Here is a 22,326-nt window from a genome sequence, read left to right on the forward strand (position 1 = left end):
TGTGCGCACCTATTAAGCTCCTGCACTGACACTGTGCGCACAATTGTGCAGACAGGCTGCGATTCATGCTATGGTGGTTTGGACAACAAGAATCAATTGACAGCTTCCCTTTAAACAGAGTACTAGGATTTACACCTAAAATAACAATTAGTGATAAGCGAATATACTCGTTACTCGAGATTTCCCGAGCACGCTCGGGGGCCTCCGAGTATTTTTTAGTGCTCGGAGATTTAGTTTTCTTTGCCGCAGCTGAATGATTTACAGATACTAGCGAGCTTGATTACATGTGGGGATTTCCTAACAACCTGGCAACCCCCACATGTACTTATGCTGGCTAACAGATGTAAATCATTCAGCTGAGGCGATGAAAACGAAATCTCCGAGCACTAAAAAATACTTGGAGGTCACCCGAGCATGCTCGGGAAATCTCGAGTAACGAGTATATTCGCTCATCACTAATAACAATCCATGCATCATAATAATCAAAGACACCAAAAGAAGAGAAGATGCAAACCATATAAAATCGTAACAAGTTTTATTTAGTAATATAACCAACACAATTAAAACCACATAAAAGAATGGAAACACCAAATGTCATGGAAAAGAATGGCGGACAACTGCCAATAATTGCAATAAGTATCTGGCAAATAAAAAGTTCCTGATGTGCTACACATCATATCAGAAACTGGAGCCAAAAGTATAAGTATAATAATGGGGAAGAATAGATTTCAAATAGAATATAATATATAGTATACAAAATCATGAACCATACACATGTAAGTGTGGTAAAGTAGAAAGTGCTAAATAGTGCTGTGCCCAAGTGGGCCACCTATGTGATCGATCAAGTATGCCATAGATATAGCAAATAATTCAATAGTATCCATCACATACAAGTGTAGAAAAATATATAAAGAGCGCTATAGAGCAATGCCTAAATAGGACTCCTGAATGGTATGATAGGAAATCCATATAACTAACAGCCGAGGAGGTCCAGTAATAGCGGCAGCGTGTTAGCAGGGTCCCACCATGCCCATTTGGGATTATTATAACTGCTGAAGCTCTGGCTTTGTGTTGGGAGCACGCACAATAACATATTACAGTAATATGGCTGCAGTAAACTGGCCAAGGCTAAAGTGACACAATGGGCAAAACTGTTATACTGGTAAGTCGTGAGACCTGCGGGGATGGAGGGCAAATCATGGGTAATGCAGTGCGCCAGTTTTGTCCGGAGTATTCCTCCAAGTAAATTTTTTTCTTTCTCTATCTGGCTATCAACCACTTTTCCAGAAGCCAATATAATTAAGAAATGTCGACGTTGGTGTTTTATCTTCCAGATCCTGGGCTCTTTGAACAAACATGAGAGAATGACTTGTAATTAGTGATGAGCGAGTGTGCTTGTTACTCGAGTTTTCCGAGAATGCTCCGGTGTTCTCCGAGTATCTTGGGTGTGCTCTTAGATTATCTTTGAGTCCCCGCAGCTGCTAGACAGCCTGAATACATGTGGGGATTCCCTAACAAACAGGCAATCCCTGCATGTGTTCAGGTTGTCTAGCAGACACAAATCATGCAGCTGCAATCTACGAGCACGCCCAAAATACTCAGACACCTGAGCATGCTCGGAAAACTCGATGAACGAGCACATTCGCTCATCACTACTTGTAAAGAGCCAATGGCTTCCTCTCTATTCAGGGTATAGTCAGGGATTTCAGATTCCCATCTCTTGTTGCTGACATTAAATTCGCAAACAGTTGCACTCGGTTATCTGCCATTTTCTTATACACAGCACTTATCATTCATTAGTGTTTTACAGCCGATTATCCAATTTCTCTTCTTGCAGGAAATGCTATAGTTCGTTACAATACCCGACAACTCAGTCGCATTTACCCTGATGGATTGAGAGCCAACTCTTCTAACTTTAGTCCACAGGAGATGTGGAATGCCGGCTGCCAGCTTGGTAAGGAAAACCGGTCTCTCTAATGTTTATCTTATTATCAAAAGACTCATCATCACTTCCGAACAAAATACTGGTCTGAATAAGTGCATGCTAAGAGTAGCCATCTTCATACATAACTAACAAAGTTGCACTCTGTAGTACTATAGCATGTAAACATGAAATATATGAAATTGGATTTGCATTACTGCTCTGAAAATAGGAAAAAACTAAGATACTTTGCATATAAATTGGCCAGTCTATATGTGCCCGCAGCCACCACAAGGTGGTCTTCTTTGCTGGGGACCTAACCTAATGTGAGTCCTCTCTTGGGCTAATAGCCTACATTTATATGGGAAGGTAGGATCCTGCTGTGATTAAAACCACCATGGACTGATGGGAGGAGTGCTCTAGAGAGCCAAGGCATACAAATATCAAAATTTCTAGTGATTGCCTTGTGATCTTTTCCCTTCCCTTTTTCACTGTACACATTTCTCTTTTTCAGTGGCTCTGAACTTTCAGACCCCTGGCTACACAATGGACTTGAACCGGGGACGTTTCCTGGACAATGGTGCCTGTGGGTATGTCCTGAAACCCAGATTCTTATGTAGAGAGGATACTCTGTTTAACCCCGAGGATGGCAGCGGCAGTTTGAAGATTCTGAATGTCAAGGTGAGCTCTGGGCTGCATCATGGGTCATTTGCACAGCACATAACATACCTGCCATGTACAACAGGCAGTGTGACCAGTTGGCTTCACCCATAAAGGGAAAAAGCTATAAAATAGGAGTGGATCTGGCATGCCTGGGCAGAGCCAGCATGGTATGACTTCTGTTAGTAAGACTAAAAACCAGATGAGGCCTGGCGTCATACAAACACAATTGTGTAGCATTAGGGAACAGGTAAGTATGGAAGCTTAGCAGCATTAAAAGAAGTTTTTTGATCTTGTGTGGACTAATAATAAAAATTCTGACTTTCTTCAGCCATCACTACAAAAATGTAGGAGCGTACTGCTTACAGATTGTTATTGTTCAATATGAGCTATATAAAGCTGTATGCTATACACTCCCCCTAGTGGTGGCTGCAGGTAGCAGTAGTTTTCTTTAAAAAAAAGAACCATTCACCAATTTGGTCCTGTTAAACTGGCCACATTATGGAATAGTGGCCACAAAGCTGAATTATTTTTTTCCTAATTTCTCAGATATTTTTCAGAAATATTAGATTTTAGAGTTAGATTATAATATATCATAAGCCCAACTGGACATTACCAGATTCTTCTCTGGGATCAGGTACTTTTTCACAGCAATGCTGTACCCTCCCTGCTCTTACACTGACTGTGGTGATATAAAAGATAGAGGACTTTGTCCCCTGCATAACACTGACCAATCATAAGCAGAAGGCATCACCCAAGGGAAAAAAAAAAGAACATGCCCTCAGAAGGTCAGAACATGCCTTCTCCCGTGAGATGTTATGACAGACAGCCCTTCTCTCCTCTGTGGTCTCTATCTGCTGTGTAGAGTACAGCAGAGCTAAGTGTCATTACAAACACCTCCAGCTTTCATGTCATGGCAATCAGTGTCGGGGAGGGGAGTGCAGCAGAGATGTGAAAAGGACAAGCCTGTTAGGCTTAAGGTACCTTCACACTAAGCGACGCTGCAGCGATACCGACAACGATGTCGATCGCTGCAGCGTCGCTGTTTGGTCGCTGGAGAGCTGTCACACAGACAGCTCTCCAGCGACCAACGATGCCGGTAACCAGGGTAAACATTGGGTTACTAAGCGCAGGGCCGCGCTTAGTAACCCGATGTTTACCCTGGTTACCATCGTAAAAGTAAAAAAAACAAACACTACATACTTACCTTCCGCTGTCTGTCCCCGGCGCTCTGCTTCCTGCACCGACTGTGAGCACAGCGGCCGGAAAGCACAGCGGTGACGTCACCGCTCTGCTTTCCGGCTGACCGGCACTCACAGCCAGTGCAGGAAGCACGGCGCCGGGGACAGACAGCTGAAGGCAAGTATGTAGTGTTTGTTTTTTTTACTTTTACAATGGTAACCAGGGTAAACATCGGGTTACTAAGCACGGCCCTGCGCTTAGTAACCCGATGTTTACCCTGGTTACCAGTGAAGACATCGCTGGATCGGTGTCACACACGCCGATCCAGCGATGTCCGCGGGAGATCCAGCGACGAAATAAAGTTCTGGACTTTCCTCAGCGACCAACGATCTCCCAGCAGGGGCCTGATCGTTGGTCGCTGTCACACAACGATTTCCTTAACGATATCGTTGCTACGTCACAAAAAGCAACGATATCGTTAACGATATCGTTATGTGTGACGGTACCTTTATAAATCAGAATCTAAACTTTACAAGATAATATCTCAGCAATGGTGATAATAAAGTAACAGAAAAGCTATGGTTTCTTCAGCTCTGCAAGTACTAGTCTATGATGTGGCTGTGCTCAAACTGGTGAAAGGTCCTCTTTCAAGGCGTATTCCCATCTTGAATGTATATGGCACACCCACAGGATATTTTGGGGCGCAATGGGATTTGTACTCTTGTAACAGCTGGGGAGCCGTAATTTTGGGAAAACTGGTCCAGTTTACAGAGATGCTAAATGGATTTTAATAAAGTAAGTTTCTTTTGATTTTAAATCTAGGCATGTTTTATGAACAATATCAGATTTGATTTTTTTTTCCATAGATTATTTCAGCTCAGCAGCTTCCTAAACTAAATCAGGAAAATCCAAACTCTATTGTGGACCCGTTTGTACGTGTGGAGATTCACAGTTTAGGGAAGAAAAGGGAAAGGGAGACCAATTACATCCTCAATAATGGTGAGATGAAAACCCCCTTCCTGCACATCAGGCTAATGTCATGTTCAATTGGATCACATATTTAGGGTGGTTTCCGAAAGTATTCCCCCCTCCTTGTCTTTTTACCTAGTTTGTTACATTACAAATCAGATTACAAAAATATTTTGTGAGTGATACATCAGCACTAAATAGTCTTAGTTGGGGAACTGAAGTGAAAAAAAAAATAGACGTAGTTTAACCCCTTCAAGACCCAGCCTATTTTGACCTTAAAGACCTTGCCGTTTTTTGCAATTCTGACCAGTGTCCCTTTATGAGGTAATAACTCAGGAACGCTTCAACGGATCCTAGCGGTTCTGAGATTGTTTTTTCGTGACATATTGGGCTTCATGTTAGTGGTAAATTTAGGTCAATAAATTCTGCATTTATTTGTGATAAACACGGAAATTTGGCGAAAATTTTGAAAATTTCGCAATTTTCACATTTTGAATTTTTATTCTGTTAAACCAGAGAGATATGTGACACAAAATAGTTAATAAATAACATTTCCCACATGTTTACTTTACATCAGCACAATTTTGGAAACAAAATTTTTTTTTGTTAGGAAGTTATAAGGGTTAAAATTCGACCAGCGATTTGTCATTTTTACAACGAAATTTACAAAACCATTTTTTTAGGGACCACCTCACATTTGAAGTCAGTTTGAGGGGTCTATATGGCTGAAAATACCCAAAAGTGACACCATTCTAAAAACTGCACCCCTCAAGGTACTCAAAACCACATTCCAGAAGTTTATTAACCCTTCAGGTGCTTCACAGAAGCAGCAGCAACATGGAAGGAAAAAATGAACATTTAACTTTTTAGTCACAAAAATTATCTTTTAGCAACAATTTTTTTATTTTCCCAATGGTAAAAGGAGAAACTGAACCACGAAAGTTGTTGTCCAATTTGTCCTGAGTACGCTGATACCTCATATGTGGGGGTAAACCACTGTTTTGGCGCACGGCAGGGCTTGGAAGGGAAGGAGCGCCATTTGACTTTTTGAATCAAAAATTGGCTCCACTCTTTAGCGGACACCATGTCACGTTTGGAGAGCCCCCGTGTGCCTAAAAATTGGAGCTCCCCCACAAGTGACCCCATTTTGGAAACTAGACGCCCCAAGGAACTTATCTAGATGCATAGTGAGCACTTTGAACCCCCAGGTGCTTCACAAATTGATCCGTAAAAATGAAAAAGTACTTTTTTTTCGCAAAAAAATTCTTTTAGCCTCAATTTTTTCATTTTCACATGGGCAACAGGATAAAATGGATCCTAAAATGTGTTGGGCAATTTCTCCTGAGTACACCAATACCTCACATGTGGAGGTAAACCACTGTTTGGGCACATGGTAAGGCTCGGAAGGGAAGGAGCGCCATTTGACTTTTTGAATGAAAAATTATTTCCATCGTTAGCGGACACCATGTCGCGTTTGGATAGCTCCTGTGTGCCTAAACATTGGCGCTCCCCCACAAGTGACCCCATTTTGGAAACTAGACCCCCCAAGGAACTAATTTGGATGCCTAGTGAGCACTTTAAACCCTCAGGTGCTTCACAAATTGATCTGTAAAAATGAAAAAGTAATTTTTTTTCACAAAAAAATTCTTTTCGCCTCAATTTTTTCATTTTCACATGGGCAGTAGGATAAAATGGATCATAAAATTTGTTGGGCAATTTCTCCCGAGTACGCCGATACCTCATATGTGGGGGTAAACCATTGTTTGGGCACTCGGCAGGGCTCGGAAGAGAAGGCGCGCCATTTGACTTTTTGAATGGAAAATTAGCTCCAATTGTTAGCGGACACCATGTCGCGTTTGGAGAGCCCCTGTGTGCCTAAACATTGGAGCTCCCCCACAAGTGACCCCATTTTGGAAACTAGACCCCCCAAGGAACTTATCTAGATGCATATTGAGCACTTTAAACCCCCAGGTGCTTCACAGAAGTTTATAACGCAGAGCCATGAAAATAAAAAATAATTTTTCTTTCCTCAAAAATGATTTTTTAGCCTGGAATTTCCTATTTTGCCAAGGATAATAGGAGAAATTGGACCCCAAATATTGTTGTCCAGTTTGTCCTGAGTACGCTGATACCCCATATGTGGGGGTAAACCACTGTTTGGGCGCACGGCAGGGCTCGGAAGGGATGGCACGCCATTTGGCTTTTTAAATGGAAAATTAGCTCCAATCATTAGCGGACACCATGTCACGTTTGGAGAGCCCCTGTGTGCCTAAACATTGGAGATCCCCCAGAAATGACACCATTTTAGAAACTAGACCCCCAAAGGAACTAATCTAGATGTGTGGTGAGGACTTTGAACCCCCAAGTGCTTCACAGAAGTTTATAACGCAGAGCCATGAAAATAAAAAAAAAAATTATTTTCTCAAAAATGATCTTTTAGCCTGCAATTTTTTATTTTCCCAAGGGTAACAGGAGAAATTTGACCCCAAAAGTTGTTGTCCAGTTTCTCCTGAGTACGCTGATACCCCATATGTGGGGGTAAATCACTGTTTGGGCACATGCCGGGGCTCGGAAGTGAAGTAGTGACGTTTTGAAATGCAGACTTTGATGGAATGCTCTGTGGGCGTCACGTTGCATTTGCAGAGCCCCTGATGTGGCTTAACAGTAGAAACCCCCCACAAGTGACCCCATTTTGGAAACTAGACCCCCAAAGGAACTTATCTAGATGTGTGGTGAGCACTTTGAACCCCCAAGTGCTTCATAGAAGTTTATAATGCAGAGCCGTGAAAATAATAAATACGTTTTCTTTCCTCAAAAATAATTATTTAGCCCAGAATTTTTTAATTTTCCCAAGGGTAACAGGAGAAATTTGACCCCAATATTTGTTGTCCAGTTTCTCCTGAGTACGGTGATACCCCATATGTGGGGGTAAATCACTGTTTGGGCACATGCCGGGGCTCGGAATTGAAGTAGTGACGTTTTGAAATGCAGACTTTGATGGAATGCTCTGCGGGCGTCACGTTGCGTTTGCAGAGCCCCTGATGTGCCTAAACAGTAGAAACCCCCCACAAGTGACCCCATTTTGGAAACTAGACCCTGAAAGGAACTTATCTAGATGTGTGGTGAGCACTTTGAACCCCCAAGTGCTTCATAGAAGTTTATAATGCAGAGCCGTGAAAATAAAAAATCATTTTTCTTTCCTCAAAAATTATGTTTTAGCAAGCATTTTTTTAGATTCACAAGGGTAACAGGAGAAATTGGACCCCAGTAATTGTTGCGCAGTTTGTCCTGAGTATGCTGGTACCCCATATGTGGGGGTAAACCACTGTTTGGGCACACGTCAGGGCTCGGAAGTGAGGGAGCACCATTTGACTTTTTGAATACGAGATTGGCTGGAATCAATGGTGGCGCCATGTTGCGTTTGGAGACCCCTGATGTGCCTAAACAGTGGAAACCCCTCAATTCTAACTCCAACACTAACCCCCCCACACCCCTAACCCTAATCCCAACTGTAGCCATAACCCTAATCACAACCCTAACCCCAACACACCCCTAACCACAACACTAACCCCAACACACCCCTAACCCTAACCACAACCCTAATTCCAACCCTAACCCTAAGGCTATGTGCCCACGTTGCGGATTCGTGTGAGATATTTCCGCACCATTTTTGAAAAATCTGCGGGTAAAAGGCACTGTGTTTTACCTGCGGATTTTCCGCGGATTTCCAGTGTTTTTTGTGCGGATTTCACCTGCGGATTCCTATTGAGGAACAGGTGTAAAACGCTGCGGAATCCGCACAAAGAATTGACATGCTGCGGAAAATACAATGCAGCGTTTCCGCGCGGTATTTTCCGCACCATGGGCACAGCGGATTTGGTTTTTCATATGTTTACATGGTACTGTAAACCTGATGGAACACTGCTGCGAATCCGCAGCCAAATCCGCACCGTGTGCACATGGCCTAATTCTAAAGGTATGTGCACACGCTGCGGAAAACGCTGCGGATCCGCAGCAGTTTCCCATGAGTGTACATTTCAATGTAAACCTATGGGAAACAAAAATCGCTGTGCACATGCTGCGGAAAAACTGCACGGAAACGCAGCGGTTTACATTCCGCAGCATGTCACTTCTTTGTGCGGATTCCGCAGCGGTTTTACAACTGCTCCAATAGAAAATCGCAATTGTAAAACCGCAGTGAAATGCGCAGAAAAAAACGCGGTAAATCCGCCATAAATCCGCAGCGGTTTAGCACTGCGGATTTATCAAATCCGCAGCGGAAAAATCCGCAGAGGACCAGAATACGTGTGCACATTCCTAACCCTAACCCTAGCCCTAACCCTACCCCTACCCCTAACCCTACCCCTAACCCTACCCCTAGCCCTACCCCTACCCCTAACCCTAACCCTACCCCTACCCCTAACCCTAACCCTAACCCTATTCTAACATTAGTGGAAAAAAAAAATTTCTTTATTTTTTTTATTGTCCCTACCTATGGGGGTGACAAAGGGGGGGGGTCATTTATTATTTTTTTTATTTTGATCACTGAGATAGATTATATCTCAGTGATCAAAATGCACTTTGGAACGAATCTGCCGGCCGGCAGATTCGGCGGGCGCACTGCGCATGCGCCCGCCATTTTGGAAGATGGCGGCGCCCGGGAGAAGACGGACGGGACCACGGCTGGATCGGTAAGTATGATAGGGTGGGGGGGGACCACGGGGGGGGGGGATCGGAGCACGGGGGGGGGAATCGGAGCGCGGGAGGGGTGGAACGGAGCGCGGGGGGCGTGGAACGGAGCACGGGGGGGCTGGAATGGAGCACGGGGGGGTGGAACGGAGCACGGGGAGGGTGGATCGGAGTGCAGGGGGGGTGATTGGAGCACGGGGGGGTGATTGGAGCACGGGGGGAGCGGACACGAGCACGGGGGGGAGCGGAGCACAGGACGGAGGGGAGCCGGAGCAGTGTACCGGCCAGATCGGGGGGGTGGGGGGGCGATCGGAGGGGTGGGGTGGGGGCACACTAGTATTTCCAGCCATGGCCGATGATATTTCAGCATCGGCCATGGCTGGATTGTAATATTTCACCCGTTATAATGGGTGAAATATTACAAATCGCTCTGATTGGCAGTTTCACTTTCAACAGCCAATCAGAGCGATCGTAGCCACGAGGGGGTGAAGCCACCCCCCCTGGGCTAAACTACCACTCCCCCTGTCCCTGCAGATCGGGTGAAATGGGAGTTAACCCTTTCACCCGATCTGCAGGGACGCGATCTTTCCATGACGCCGCATAGGCGTCATGGGTCGGAATGGCACCGACTTTCATGACGCCTACGTGGCGTCATGGGTCGGGAAGGGGTTAAATTTATGGGATCAAATAATTACAAATTGGCATACGCATATGTGTTCGCCCTTTTTGCGATAAAGCCCCTAAACATTTCTGGTGCAAGCAATTCCATTAATAAAAATCACATGCTTGGTGAAAGGAAGTCCACCTGTGTGCAATCTAAGTGTCACATGGGCCGTTAGTATATCCACACCTTTTCTGAAAGGCCACAGAGGATGCAACACCATTAAGCAAGAGACACCACTAACCAAACACCATGAAGGCCAAGGAGATCTCCAAACAAGTCAGAGACAAATTTGCTGAGAAGTACAAGTCAGGGTAGGGTTATAAAAGAATATCCCAATCTCCGATGATTCCTCGGAGCACTATCAAATCGAAAGAACATGGTAACACATCAAACCTGCCAAGACAGGGCCGCCCACCAAAACTCGCCCGGGCAAGGAAGGCATTAATCAGAGAGGCAACACAGGCCAAAAGGTAACCCTGAAGGAGCTATAAAGTTCCCAGACTGGAGTATCTGTTCATGTGACCATAATAAGCCTTACACTCCATAGAGGTAGCCTTTATGGAAGAGTCGGCAGAAAAAAGCCCTTTACACACAAAAATTGTAAGGCTTGTTTTGAGTTTGCCAAAAGACGTGGGAGACTCCCCAAATGTATGGAGGAAGGTGCTGTGGTCAGATGAGACCAAAATACCGGATTACTTACCGGTAATGCTCTTTTATAGAGCCCACGACAGCACCCACTAGAGAGAGAGGGGATCCGCCCCTAGGAACAGGAAACCTACAGAGAGATAAAAGGGGCGGCCCCCCCTCGCTCCTCAGTTGTTTTACAGAGAATAGGAGGAACCGCCGCCAGGTTTTAGTTAACAGGTTCAGGTATATACAGTGGGGCAAAAAAGTATTTAGTCAGTCAGCAATAGTGCAAGTTCCACCACTTAAAAAGATGAGAGGCGTCTGTAATTTACATCATAGGTAGACCTCAACTATGGGAGACAAACTGAGAAACAAAAATCCAGAAAATCACATTGTCTGTTTTTTTAACATTTTATTTGCATATTATGGTGGAAAATAAGTATTTGGTCAGAAACAAACAATCAAGATTTCTGGCTCTCACAGACCTGTAACTTCTTCTTTAAGAGTCTCCTCTTTCCTCCACTCATTACCTGTAGTAATGGCACATGTTTAAACTTGTTATCAGTATAAAAAGACACCTGTGCACACCCTCAAACAGTCTGACTCCAAACTCCACTATGGTGAAGACCAAAGAGCTGTCAAAGGACACCAGAAACAAAATTGTAGTCCTGCACCAGGCTGGGAAGACTGAATCTGCAATAGCCAACCAGCTTGGAGTGAAGAAATCAACAGTGGGAGCAATAATTAGAAAATGGAAGACATACAAGACCACTGATAATCTCCCTCGATCTGGGGCTCCACGCAAAATCCCACCCCGTGGGGTCAGAATGATCACAAGAACGGTGAGCAAAAATTCCAGAACCACGCGGGGGGACCTAGTGAATGAACTGCAGAGAGCTGGGACCAATGTAACAAGGCCTACCATAAGTAACACACTACGCCACAATGGACTCAGATCCTGCAGTGCCAGACGTGTCCCACTGCTTAAGCCAGTACATGTCCAGGCCCGTCTGAAGTTTGCTAGAGAGCATTTGGATGATCCAGAGGAGTTTTGGGAGAATGTCCTATGGTCTGATGAAACCAAACTGGAACTGTTTGGTAGAAACACAACTTGTCGTGTTTGGAGGAAAAAGAATACTGAGTTGCATCCATCAAACACCATACCTACTGTAAAGCATGGTGGTGGAAACATCATGCTTTGGGGCTGTTTCTCTGCAAAGGGGTCAGGACGACTGATCCGGGTACATGAAAGAATGAATGGGGCCATGTATCGTGAGATTTTGAGTGCAAACCTCCTTCCATCAGCAAGGGCATTGAAGATGAAACGTGGCTGGGTCTTTCAACATGACAATGATCCAAAGCACACCGCCAGGGCAACGAAGGAGTGGCTTCGTAAGAAGCATTTCAAGGTCCTGGAGTGGCCTAGCCAGTCTCCAGATCTCAACCCTATAGAAAACCTTTGGAGGGAGTTGAAAGTCCGTGTTGCCAAGCGGAAAGCCAAAAACATCACTGCTCTAGAGGAGATCTGCATGGAGGAATGGGCCAACATACCAACAACAGTGTGTAGCAACCTTGTGAAGACTTACAGAAAACGTTTGACCTCTGTCATTGCCAACAAAGGATATATTACAAAGTATTGAGATGAAATTTTGTTTCTGACCAAATACTTATTTTCCACCATAATATGCAAATAAAATGTTAAAAAAAACACAATGTGATTTTCTGGATTTTTTTTTCTCAGTTTGTCTCCCATAGTTGAGGTCTACCTATGATGTAAATTACAGACGCCTCTCATCTTTTTAAGTGGTGGAACTTGCACTATTGCTGACTGACTAAATACTTTTTTGCCCCACTGTACATATATATATACATATTTACAACCTCATACTACATCTTTCTAATATTTACACCTCACCAAAAAAGCACCATGTGCGACTATATACAGAAAAGGGAGGGATGTGAACGGGTGCTGTCGTGGGCTCTATAAAAGAGCATTACCGGTAAGTAATCCGGTATTTTCTATTCGCCACGACAGCACCCACTAGAGAGAATTACAGAGACTATAGACTGGGTGGGTTTACTGAGTCAAGGACCGATACACCAAAGGTTAGGTCAGAAGCAGAGGATAGATCTAATCTATAATGCTTATAGAAGGTGTTAGGTGAAGACCAAGTTGCAGCCTTACATATAAGGTCTATTGGTACATTCGCCCTTTCTGCCCAGGAAGTCGACAAGGCTCTTGTAGAGTGCGCTCCTACATGCATTGGAGGATCTTTTCCTCCCACTTTATACGCCAAGACTATGGCCTCTCTGATCCAGCGAGATAATGTATTCTTTGTCACTCTGGCACCCTTGGTTTTACACTGGAAAGACACAAAGAGAGCCCTACTCTTTCTCCAGTCCCTAGTTCTCTCTAAATAGGCTAAAGGTACCTTCACACATAACGATATTGTTAACGATATCGTTGCTTTTTGTGACGTAGCAACGATATCGTTAATAAAATCGCTATGTGTGACAGCGACCAACGATCAGGCCCCTGCTGGGAGATCGTTGGTCGCTGAACAAAGTCCAGAACTTTATTTCGTCGCTGGATCTCCCGTGGACATCGCTGGATCGGCGTGTGTGACACCGATCCAGCGATGTCTTCACTGGTAACCAGGGTAAACATCGGGTAACTAAGCGCAGGGCCGCGCTTAGTAACCCGATGTTTACCCTGGTTACCATGCTAAAAGTAAAAAAAAAACAAACACTAGATACTTACCTACCGCTGTCTGTCCTCCAGCGCTGCGCTCTGCACTCCTCCTGTACTGTCTGTGAGCCGGAAAGCAGAGCGGTGACGTCACCGCTCTGCTTTCCGGCTCCCAGACAGTACAGGAGGAGAGCAGAGAAGCAGAGCACAGCGCTGGAGGACAGACAGCGGTAGGTAAGTATGTAGTGTTTGTTTTTTTTTACTTTTAGCATGGTAACCAGGGTAAACATCGGGTTACTAAGCGCGGCCCTGCGCTTAGTTACCCGATGTTTACCCTGGTTACCGGCATCGTTGGTCGCTGGAGAGCGGTCTGTGTGACAGCTCTCCAGCGACCAAACAGCGACGCTGCAGCGATCCGGATCGTTGTCGGTATCGCTGCAGCGTCGCTAAATGTGAAGGGGCCTTAAGACAGTCCTTTTAACATCTAGGGTGTGAAGTCTATCTTCTTCTGGAGTTGAGTGGTTCTCATAAAAGGTAGGTAACAAGATCTCTTGGGATCTATGAAAGGTAGAGGCCACCTTAGGGAGATAACAAGGATCTGTTTTCAAAAGTATCCTATCTGATGTTACCACAAAAAAGGGAGGATCTATAGATAATGCATGAAGATCACTTACTCTTCTAGCAGAAACTAATGCCACTAATAATACGGTTTTTAAAGAAATATTTTTTAGTGAGGCTGCATGGAGAGGCTCAAAAGGTGGTTGAGTCAATGCATTTAGGACTATCGATAGATCCCACTGAGGAACCCTAGGTATGCTAATTGGTCTCGATCTCTCACAGGCAGCTATAAACCGGGATATCCATTTATTACCTGCTACGTCAAAATTAAAAAGAGCTCCTAAGGCTGACACCTGAACTTTCAGAGTGCTTACGGAAAGACCTAATTCCAGACCTTTTTGTAGAAATTCCAATATTGGAAATATAGGAATTTCAGCGGAAAGTTGTGTAGTATGAAATTGAAGGAATTTCCTCCAAATTCTAACATAAATCCTGGTAGTTGAAGGTTTTCTGCTTTTCATCAGAGTATCTATTAACCCACTAGAAAACCCCCTGAGATTTAGTAACCGCCTTTCAAACTCCATGCAGTTAAATTCATGCCCTTTGCCTGAGGATGAAGGAATGGACCCTGAGAGAGCAAGTCCTTGGACTGAGGCAGAATCCACGGGTCCGACACTGACATCGCCCTCAGCCATGAGAACCATGGCCTTTTGGGCCAGAACGGGGCTATTAATAGAACTTTTGCTCCTTCTTCCCTTATTTTCCTTATTACCAAAGGCAGTAGATTCCATGGAGGAAAAGCATATGCCAGGTCGAAAGTCCATGGTACTTGGAGGGCATCGAGAATGTCCGGCTCCTCCCTGTTTAGAGAGGCAAACACCCTGACCTGTCGGTTGGCTCTTGTGGCAAACAAGTCTATTTGAGGAACACCCCATTGAGCTGTTATCATTTTGAAAATTTTTCTGTTTAGCATCCATTCTCCTTGATGGAGGGTGTGACGGCTCAGAAAATCGGCACGAAAGTTGTCTGTGCCCCTGATGTGCACTGCTGACAGTGATAGCAGATGACCTTCGGCTAATTCCATAATGTCTGATGCCAGCTCCCTGAGTCTGTCCGACCGCGTACCTCCTTGATGGTTTAAGTAAGCTACCGCCGTGGTGTTGTCGGAGAACACTCTTGTGTGAGAGCCGCTGAGCTGAGGAAGAAAGTGAAGTAGGGAATAATATATAGCCCTCAACTCTTTGACATTCGAAGAACTATCAAGTTCCGAACTAGACCAAAGATCCTGAACCCACTGATCCTGAAAATGTGCCCCCCAGCCTTTAGGACCAGCATCTGTGGTCACTATACTAGAGGGGGAAATTACCCAAAGAACCCCTTTTGAAAGGTTTTCCTGATTTAACCACCACTTAAGGGAGTGTAATACTTCCGTTGTTAGATAAACTGTCCTATCCAGACAGCCTCTATTCTTGATGTCTTCCTCTAATATAAATTTTTGTAGAAGCCTAGTATGGGCCTGTGCCCACTGGACCGCAGGAATACACGATGTCAGAGAACCTAGTAATGACATGCCCTGTCTGAGTGACATACTACGATTTTTTATTGCTAAGGATACCTTATCAACTATGGAGATTTTCTTATCCTCTGGCAGCTTACAAATCTGGTCAACTGAATCTCGAAGGAGCCCCAGGAATTTCTGACACTTAACAGGCTGAAGTCTAGATTTTTCCCAATTAACCAGCCACCCCAGGGATTGTAAGGAAACCACTACTTCCCGTAACCTCTGTTCACACTGTAGGGGGTCTTTACCCACAATCAATAGGTCATCTAGATATGGAATGACTAAAGTATCCTTTACTCTTAAGAAAGACATTACTTCCAATAGCAATTTAGTAAAAACCCTTGGGGCCATAGATAATCCGAAGGGCATCGCTTTATATTGTAGATGACGAATTTTTCCCTCTATACAAACTGCAACCCGAAGAAACTGCTGGTATAAATGATGTATAGGAATATGATAGTAAGCATCCTTAAGATCCAATACTACCATGTAACAGTTTGGAAATAGATTCTTTATCGCTGAACGAATGGATTCCATTTTGAATGTTTTAGGCCTTATAAAGGAGTTCAGCTTTCTTAAATTAATTATTGTTCTGAAAGAGCCATCCGGCTTACTAATCAGAAACAAGGGAGAATAAAATCCCCTCCCCATCTGGGAAGATGGGACATCCACTAGGACTTGTTTGCGTAGGAGGGTTTTAACCTCTGTTTCAAGCGCCTCTTGTTGAGGCCTGGATCTTAAGGTGGTAAGGAGGAAGGAGTCCGGTGGAGTTCTAATAAAGTCTAATGTGAGGCCTGAAGATATTAATTTAATGGCCCAAGTATTTATGGTTATCTCTTCCCATCGTTGCCTAAACTGTTTTAATCTTCCACCCACTGGAGGAATATAATTAATGGAATTTGTCGGCTGGCTTGAATGGACGTTTATTAAACAGGTTTCCTTTTTGTTTAAAATCCTTATTGTTCCATCTGTCTCTGAAGCCTCCCTTCTTTCCGAATGGTGGCTTCTTGAATGCCCTTCTGTAAGATGGAACAAAGGGATTAGGGAATCCTTTTTTCCTTTCCCCTGCCTTAGTGAGTATCTCATCAAGGATTGTTCCAAACAGGTACTCACCCTGACAGGGTATGGCACATAATTTGGATCTAGATTGGGCATCTCCCTTCCAGTTTTTTAGCCATAAAGCCTGCCTAGCCGTATTGGAGATATTAGCTGTTCTGGCCGCAAGTCGTAGGGAGGCATCCGATATAAAGGCAGCCGAACCCTTGATCAAAGGGATAGACGCTCGTAACTTCTCCCTGGATACACCATTTTTAATATTTTGCTCCAGCTGATCCAGCCAGACTAACATTGATCTGCTAGTACATGTGGCTGCAATTGCCGGCTTGAATGCCGTGACACAGGCCTCCCATGATTTCTTAAGGAGCGCATCTGATTTTCGGTCCATGGGATCTGATAAGGAACCTGCATCCTCCACGGGCAAGGAGAAACGGCGAGATGTAGATGCAACTGCAGCATCGACCTTTGGTATTTTGGTCCATGTACTAAAATCTTCGTCATCGAAGGGGTAGCGCCTCTTACAGGGTATTGGTACAAACCCTTTCTGACCTTTACCCCATTCTTTCTTAACGAGGTCTTTTATGGCCTGGTTTATTGGAAACACGTGGCCTTTCCGTTGAGAAAGACCAGCAAACATGACTTCCTGTGGTGTTTGGGGTTCTTTTGACTCAGATATCCCCATCGTATTTCTCACCGATTTGACCAAGTTGTTTATGCCTTCAGTTGGAAAACAAACAAAGTCTTCTTCCCCTGAAGAATCGGACAGCTGAGAGACCTCTGAGTCGACCTCCCCACTCTCTGCTGACGTGTCAGCTTTAGGTGAAGATACTCTTCTTTTCTTTTTCTCTATATTAACCGAGGAAGAACCACCTCCCAACGACTGAAGTTCTTCCCGAATTATGAGCCGTATCTCATTCATTTTTACTGATTCCTCCTGCCGTAAGGTGTTATCTATACAAGCCTGACATAGACTCTTAGAATAGGAGTCAGGCAGGGGTTCGGTACATATAGCACATTGTTTGTGCTTACTCTTCCCCGTCCTCTTTGCCTAGAATAATATAAGCAAAGGAATCAATATAAGCTTCAGTGAAGCTATGTATACACTCACCCAGCGTATTAATTATACCGGCTGCGGGGTTGCCTTAGTCTGGGATGTGGAACGGGACGACTTCCTTCCCGATTTGTCAGTGGAGTCACTTATTTTAGAGTGTCCACTGCTCTTTTTTCTGGTTTCGCTACTAGGTACTAGTGGCTCTCCCATGGGGTGCACACGGACCTCCTCTTGGGACGACATAATGCACACTGACTGCACTTCTAATCCTCACTTTTATAGTGTAGCCACTCCTGCACACATCCCCTTTCTATTTCCTCCCTTTTTTTTTTTTTTTTACTCACAAGTCCGGCGTCCGGACCCTGGGATCGCATGGGGGAATCCAATATGGCGGTTCCCCCGGAAATGGTACTCCGACCCCGGAAGTTCAAGCTTTCTACCAGGGGACGCCGACGCTACTGCGCATGCGCCCGCATCTGCAGCATACCGGAAGACGCCGCCGTAAGCGCTGCTTCCACCACCATGTCGCCTCTTACCTCTGGAGGGACCGGAGGGAAGATTCCGCCCGGGAACGCCATACCGCTGCTCAGCTCCACTCAGGAGGGCATTACTGCAGGTATCCACACTGCGCCGTGCATTTGTCAGCACTTACCCAACGGTGTCCCAGCAGGGAGACCGTTGGCACCTTCAGGCTTTCCTGTCAGCCGCACCAGATGAGGGGGGAGCCCGCAGGAACAATCCCCCGACACTGGCTATCTGCTCTGGGACCCCAGTCGCTCAGCAGAGTCGACACAGGCGGTAGCCCAGGCAGGTTTCCTCTTCTTAGCACCATAGAGTCTTCTCTGTGGGTTCCCTTCTAGGAACAGGAAACCAACTGAGGAGCGAGGGGGGGCCGCCCCTTTTATTTCTCTGTAGGTTTCCTGTTCCTAGGGGCGGATCCCCTCTCTCTCTAGTGGGTGCTGTCGTGGCGAATAGAAAATTAATCTTTTTAGCTACCAAACGTTATGTCTGATGCCAAATAAACACAGATCATCACCCTAAGAACACCATCCCCACAGTGAAATAATGTCTTATTTAATATCGAGTATGATCACCCTGCACAGGAGTCTCTGCAGTTACATGCCTTGGCTGCCATCAATAAGGTTATTACTAGTTGTCTGAGGAATATTCTGCCATGCCTAATGCTCTTGGGCAAATCATCAAGATCTTCTGCTGGCAGCTCACTGTGCAATTGCTGACCAATGATGTTCCAGATGTGGTCGATGGAAGACATGGTAGCACGTTTAGGCCATGCAGGCTGCTCAGTAGCACGAGCAACATGCAGCCTAACATTGTTGAGCTGAAAACCGTCTCTTGGAAAAATATGGAGAAATGGTCAGAACACTGGTTCCATGACCTTAGGCTATGTGCACACGTATAATGGTCCACTGCGGATTTTTCCGCAGCGGATTTGATAAATCTGCAGGGCATAAACGCTGCTTTCTGCTGCAGATTTACCACGGTTTTTGTGCGGATTTCACTGCAGTTTTACAACTGCGGTTTTCTATAGGAGCAGGTGTAAAGCCGCTGCGGAATCCGCAGAAAGTGACATGCTGTGGAATGTAAACCGCTGCGTTTCCGCACGTTTTTTTTCCGCAGCATGTGCACAGCGATTTTTGTTTCCCATAGGTTTACATTGTAATGTAAACTCATGGGAAACTGCTGCGGATCCGCAGCGTTTTCTGCATCATGTGCACATACCCTGAGTGTTCCTGGAATTATGCAATATGCCACCCCACCCCATAATCCCAGGTATAGGTCCCGTGTGAAGTTCATTCATGAAGCATCTTGTTGAGGTTGTCAGCATGGTCTCTTCAGTTACCAACTCTGTAAAGCAAGGGAAGTTAGACATCACATACTAAGTCTTATGTGTCAGTGTCTACGCAAACCATCAGAAAGCATGTCCACAGCATTGGGCTACAAGCCAGACGTCCAGTTACAGATCCTCCATTGACCTCTCACCACCGCTCTCAAAAACTATCATGGTGCAGAGCAAGATGGCAATAGAGACTGGAATGGAGGTCTGTCCACTTCAGAGATGAATCCTGCTTTTGTCTTGGATGTAACAATAACTGTAGATTGGTCTGGAGACCACGTGGGCAAAGCCATGAAGAGCCTTTTACGAGGGAACACGAAAGTATCTCTGGAGCCATTTTGCAACACAACAATGTCAGGCCATAATGATTGTACTATCAACAACCCAGCATGGCCTAAAGGTGCCACCATGGTCTGTAGCGTTTCCGGATTTGTCAGCCATTGATGATAGCAGAGGCATCATTGGTTGGCAATTGTAAAAGCAGCTGCCAGCAGCAGATCTTGATTCGTGTGCTCAAGTGCATTCAGCGTGGCAGAGCATTCCTCAGATAATCTTATTGATAGCAGCCAAGGCAAGTATTTCTGCACATGGTGCTCATGTTTGATACTGAAATTATTGAGGTTTTAAAAATAGTTTCCAGTTTCCATTTTTTCATAATTTGATTGTTTACTTCATAAAATGTGATAATAGACATGTTAACGAAAAACCCTCTTAAAATGAATAAATACATACACAAAATAATGTGACTTAACAGGGTTTAACCCAATGTGGGGCGAGACACTGCAGCTGGAGGTGCTGTGCCCAGAATTGGCTCTCGTCAGATTTGTGGTTGAAGATTATGACAAAACGTCTAGTAATGACTTTGTGGGACAATTCACGCTGCCATTCACCGGCTTGAAGCAAGGTAAGCAGCAGAGGAACTGATGTATGAAATATGGGGGAAGGTCTCAAGTATTGGAGCAGCAATGAAAGTGGTCCTGACAAATGTCTATTTTTTTTAATAGGTTAGATGGATAATAGGAACAACAGTGTAATAGGGGAGCATCATATAAAGGCCTGGGATAGTAAAGCAGACAAATAGGGTTATTGAGCAAACTATGGAATATATGGTCAGTTTTGTAAAAAAACAAAACAGCCATGGATTGTATCTGATATTGCGGCTCAGCTCCACACTGAAGTAAGAGAGTCCCAAAGACCAGACGCCTATCACCTACTCTGTGGATAGGTGTTGAATTAGAATTCTGGGAACATCCCTTTAAAGGGAATCTGATTGCTGGATTTCACCCCCAATCTGTTTATATGCACATATAGATCTTTAAAAAAAAAAATAAGTCCAGCAATACCTCCTTTACATGATCAGTCCTTTCCTCCATTTTTGAGAACTCAGCGTTTGAATATGCAAATGAGGCTGAAGAGCTATGGTAGATCTGAAGCTTCAGCCACCCAGGTCTATTCCCCTCCCAGAGCCGCCTCAACCTGCTTGACTGACAGCCTCTGTGCTATGTGACTTCACGCAAAGGAGCCATCAGTAAAGCAGGAGGCAAGCGCTGGAAATAGAGCTGGAGTGACATCTTTCAGATCTACCATAACTCTTCAGCTTCATTTGCATATTTATTAAACACTGATTTCTCAGTAACAGAGGATGGGACTGGCCCTGTAAAGGTATTGCTGGACTTGTCTTTGAAAGATCTACATGCTCAAATAGTTTGGGGGCGAAATTCTGCCGACATTCCCTTTCAACTTTATAGCTGCCACCAGAGGGCACTTACAAGTACAATGGTGTAGGAAGCTCGCTCGCTCCCTCTACTGGTGGCAGTAGGCAGAACATCATGTTTTTTTATCTATATTAAAAAATCCACACGTATTAACATGGGTCAGAGGGTGGATATTTTATGATGATAATCATAAGTAGACAGCGTTATACGTAACAGTCCAGCATGTTAATAAAAGATTCATGATTTTTTTTTCTCTCAATCACAGGTTACCGTCATGTTCACCTATTTTCCAAAGATGGAGCCTCCCTATCCCCAGCTACCCTCTTTATACATGTACACATAGAAGACCCCTGAGCAGCCGGACAATGGACCATCTCTAATTAAACCTGGGCGGGGGGATTGAGTTTGGACCCTCCTAATATCTCTATTAGTGGTTGCTGTTCTGTTTTCAGCTTCTTAAAGAAATCAGGTGCCATATTTACTATCTGCAGCCCGTGTTTGGTGCAGACCCTGTGCCTTCACCCTAGTGGGGTCCCAAGACATTCCTACACCAGCGATACCTCCAATAAATAGAATGGATGCAGGGTACAAGATTCTCTAACCAGGGGGCATAAGAGGCAGCCTATGTACATGGGGAATACACAGTGTATGCAGGAGTGAGATCATATAGCATTTTCGATAAGTCACGTGACTATGGAAATTTCTCCATGTTTTATACCGACAAACATTTCAAGAACTGCAACATGCTGGAGTCCTGGTATGAGAACTGGCCATTATATTTGCACATATTGTGCATGTTCTCATATTTTAAGAAATCTTTCCGCAGTATACATTTTTTATCCACAGAGGAGTGTGAGTGGTGAGCGGTAACACATTCTCTTACTTTAACTGCTAAACATCTCCATTATTATGTCATTTTCGTGCCTTCCATTAGGCGGAAGGGGGCGCTAATTAGCATTTAGAGCAAAAAATATATCACAAATACTTGACTGCATTTGATACTCTTTGGATAGAAACTGACCGGCCATGTACACCGCACTCCATGATGAGCAGTATGTATTCCATGATCAGCGCTACCTTCTAATAAATATAAATGTGTCGCTGATCACTTGTCACTGAGTAAATGATG

The 22,326-nt window shown here is 44.6% G+C and overlaps 1 protein-coding gene across 1 annotated transcript in view; it reads left to right on the forward strand.

Annotated features, from left to right (window-relative positions):
- The window catches only part of PLCD3 (phospholipase C delta 3), an 88,887-nt gene extending 66,585 nt beyond the window's left edge, over positions 1 to 22,302 (forward strand). The window contains exons 11-15 of the mRNA XM_069751379.1: positions 1,838 to 1,954; positions 2,436 to 2,602; positions 4,630 to 4,762; positions 20,237 to 20,386; positions 21,463 to 22,302. Coding sequence (XP_069607480.1) covers positions 1,838 to 1,954; positions 2,436 to 2,602; positions 4,630 to 4,762; positions 20,237 to 20,386; positions 21,463 to 21,551 — 656 coding nt within the window. The 3' untranslated portion in view covers positions 21,552 to 22,302. The remainder of the gene's footprint in view (positions 1 to 1,837; positions 1,955 to 2,435; positions 2,603 to 4,629; positions 4,763 to 20,236; positions 20,387 to 21,462) is intronic.
- Positions 22,303 to 22,326: the final 24 nt, after the last annotated feature.

Source organism: Ranitomeya imitator, chromosome 2 (assembly GCF_032444005.1).
Source record: "Ranitomeya imitator isolate aRanImi1 chromosome 2, aRanImi1.pri, whole genome shotgun sequence".
Lineage (NCBI taxonomy): Eukaryota > Metazoa > Chordata > Amphibia > Anura > Dendrobatidae > Ranitomeya > Ranitomeya imitator.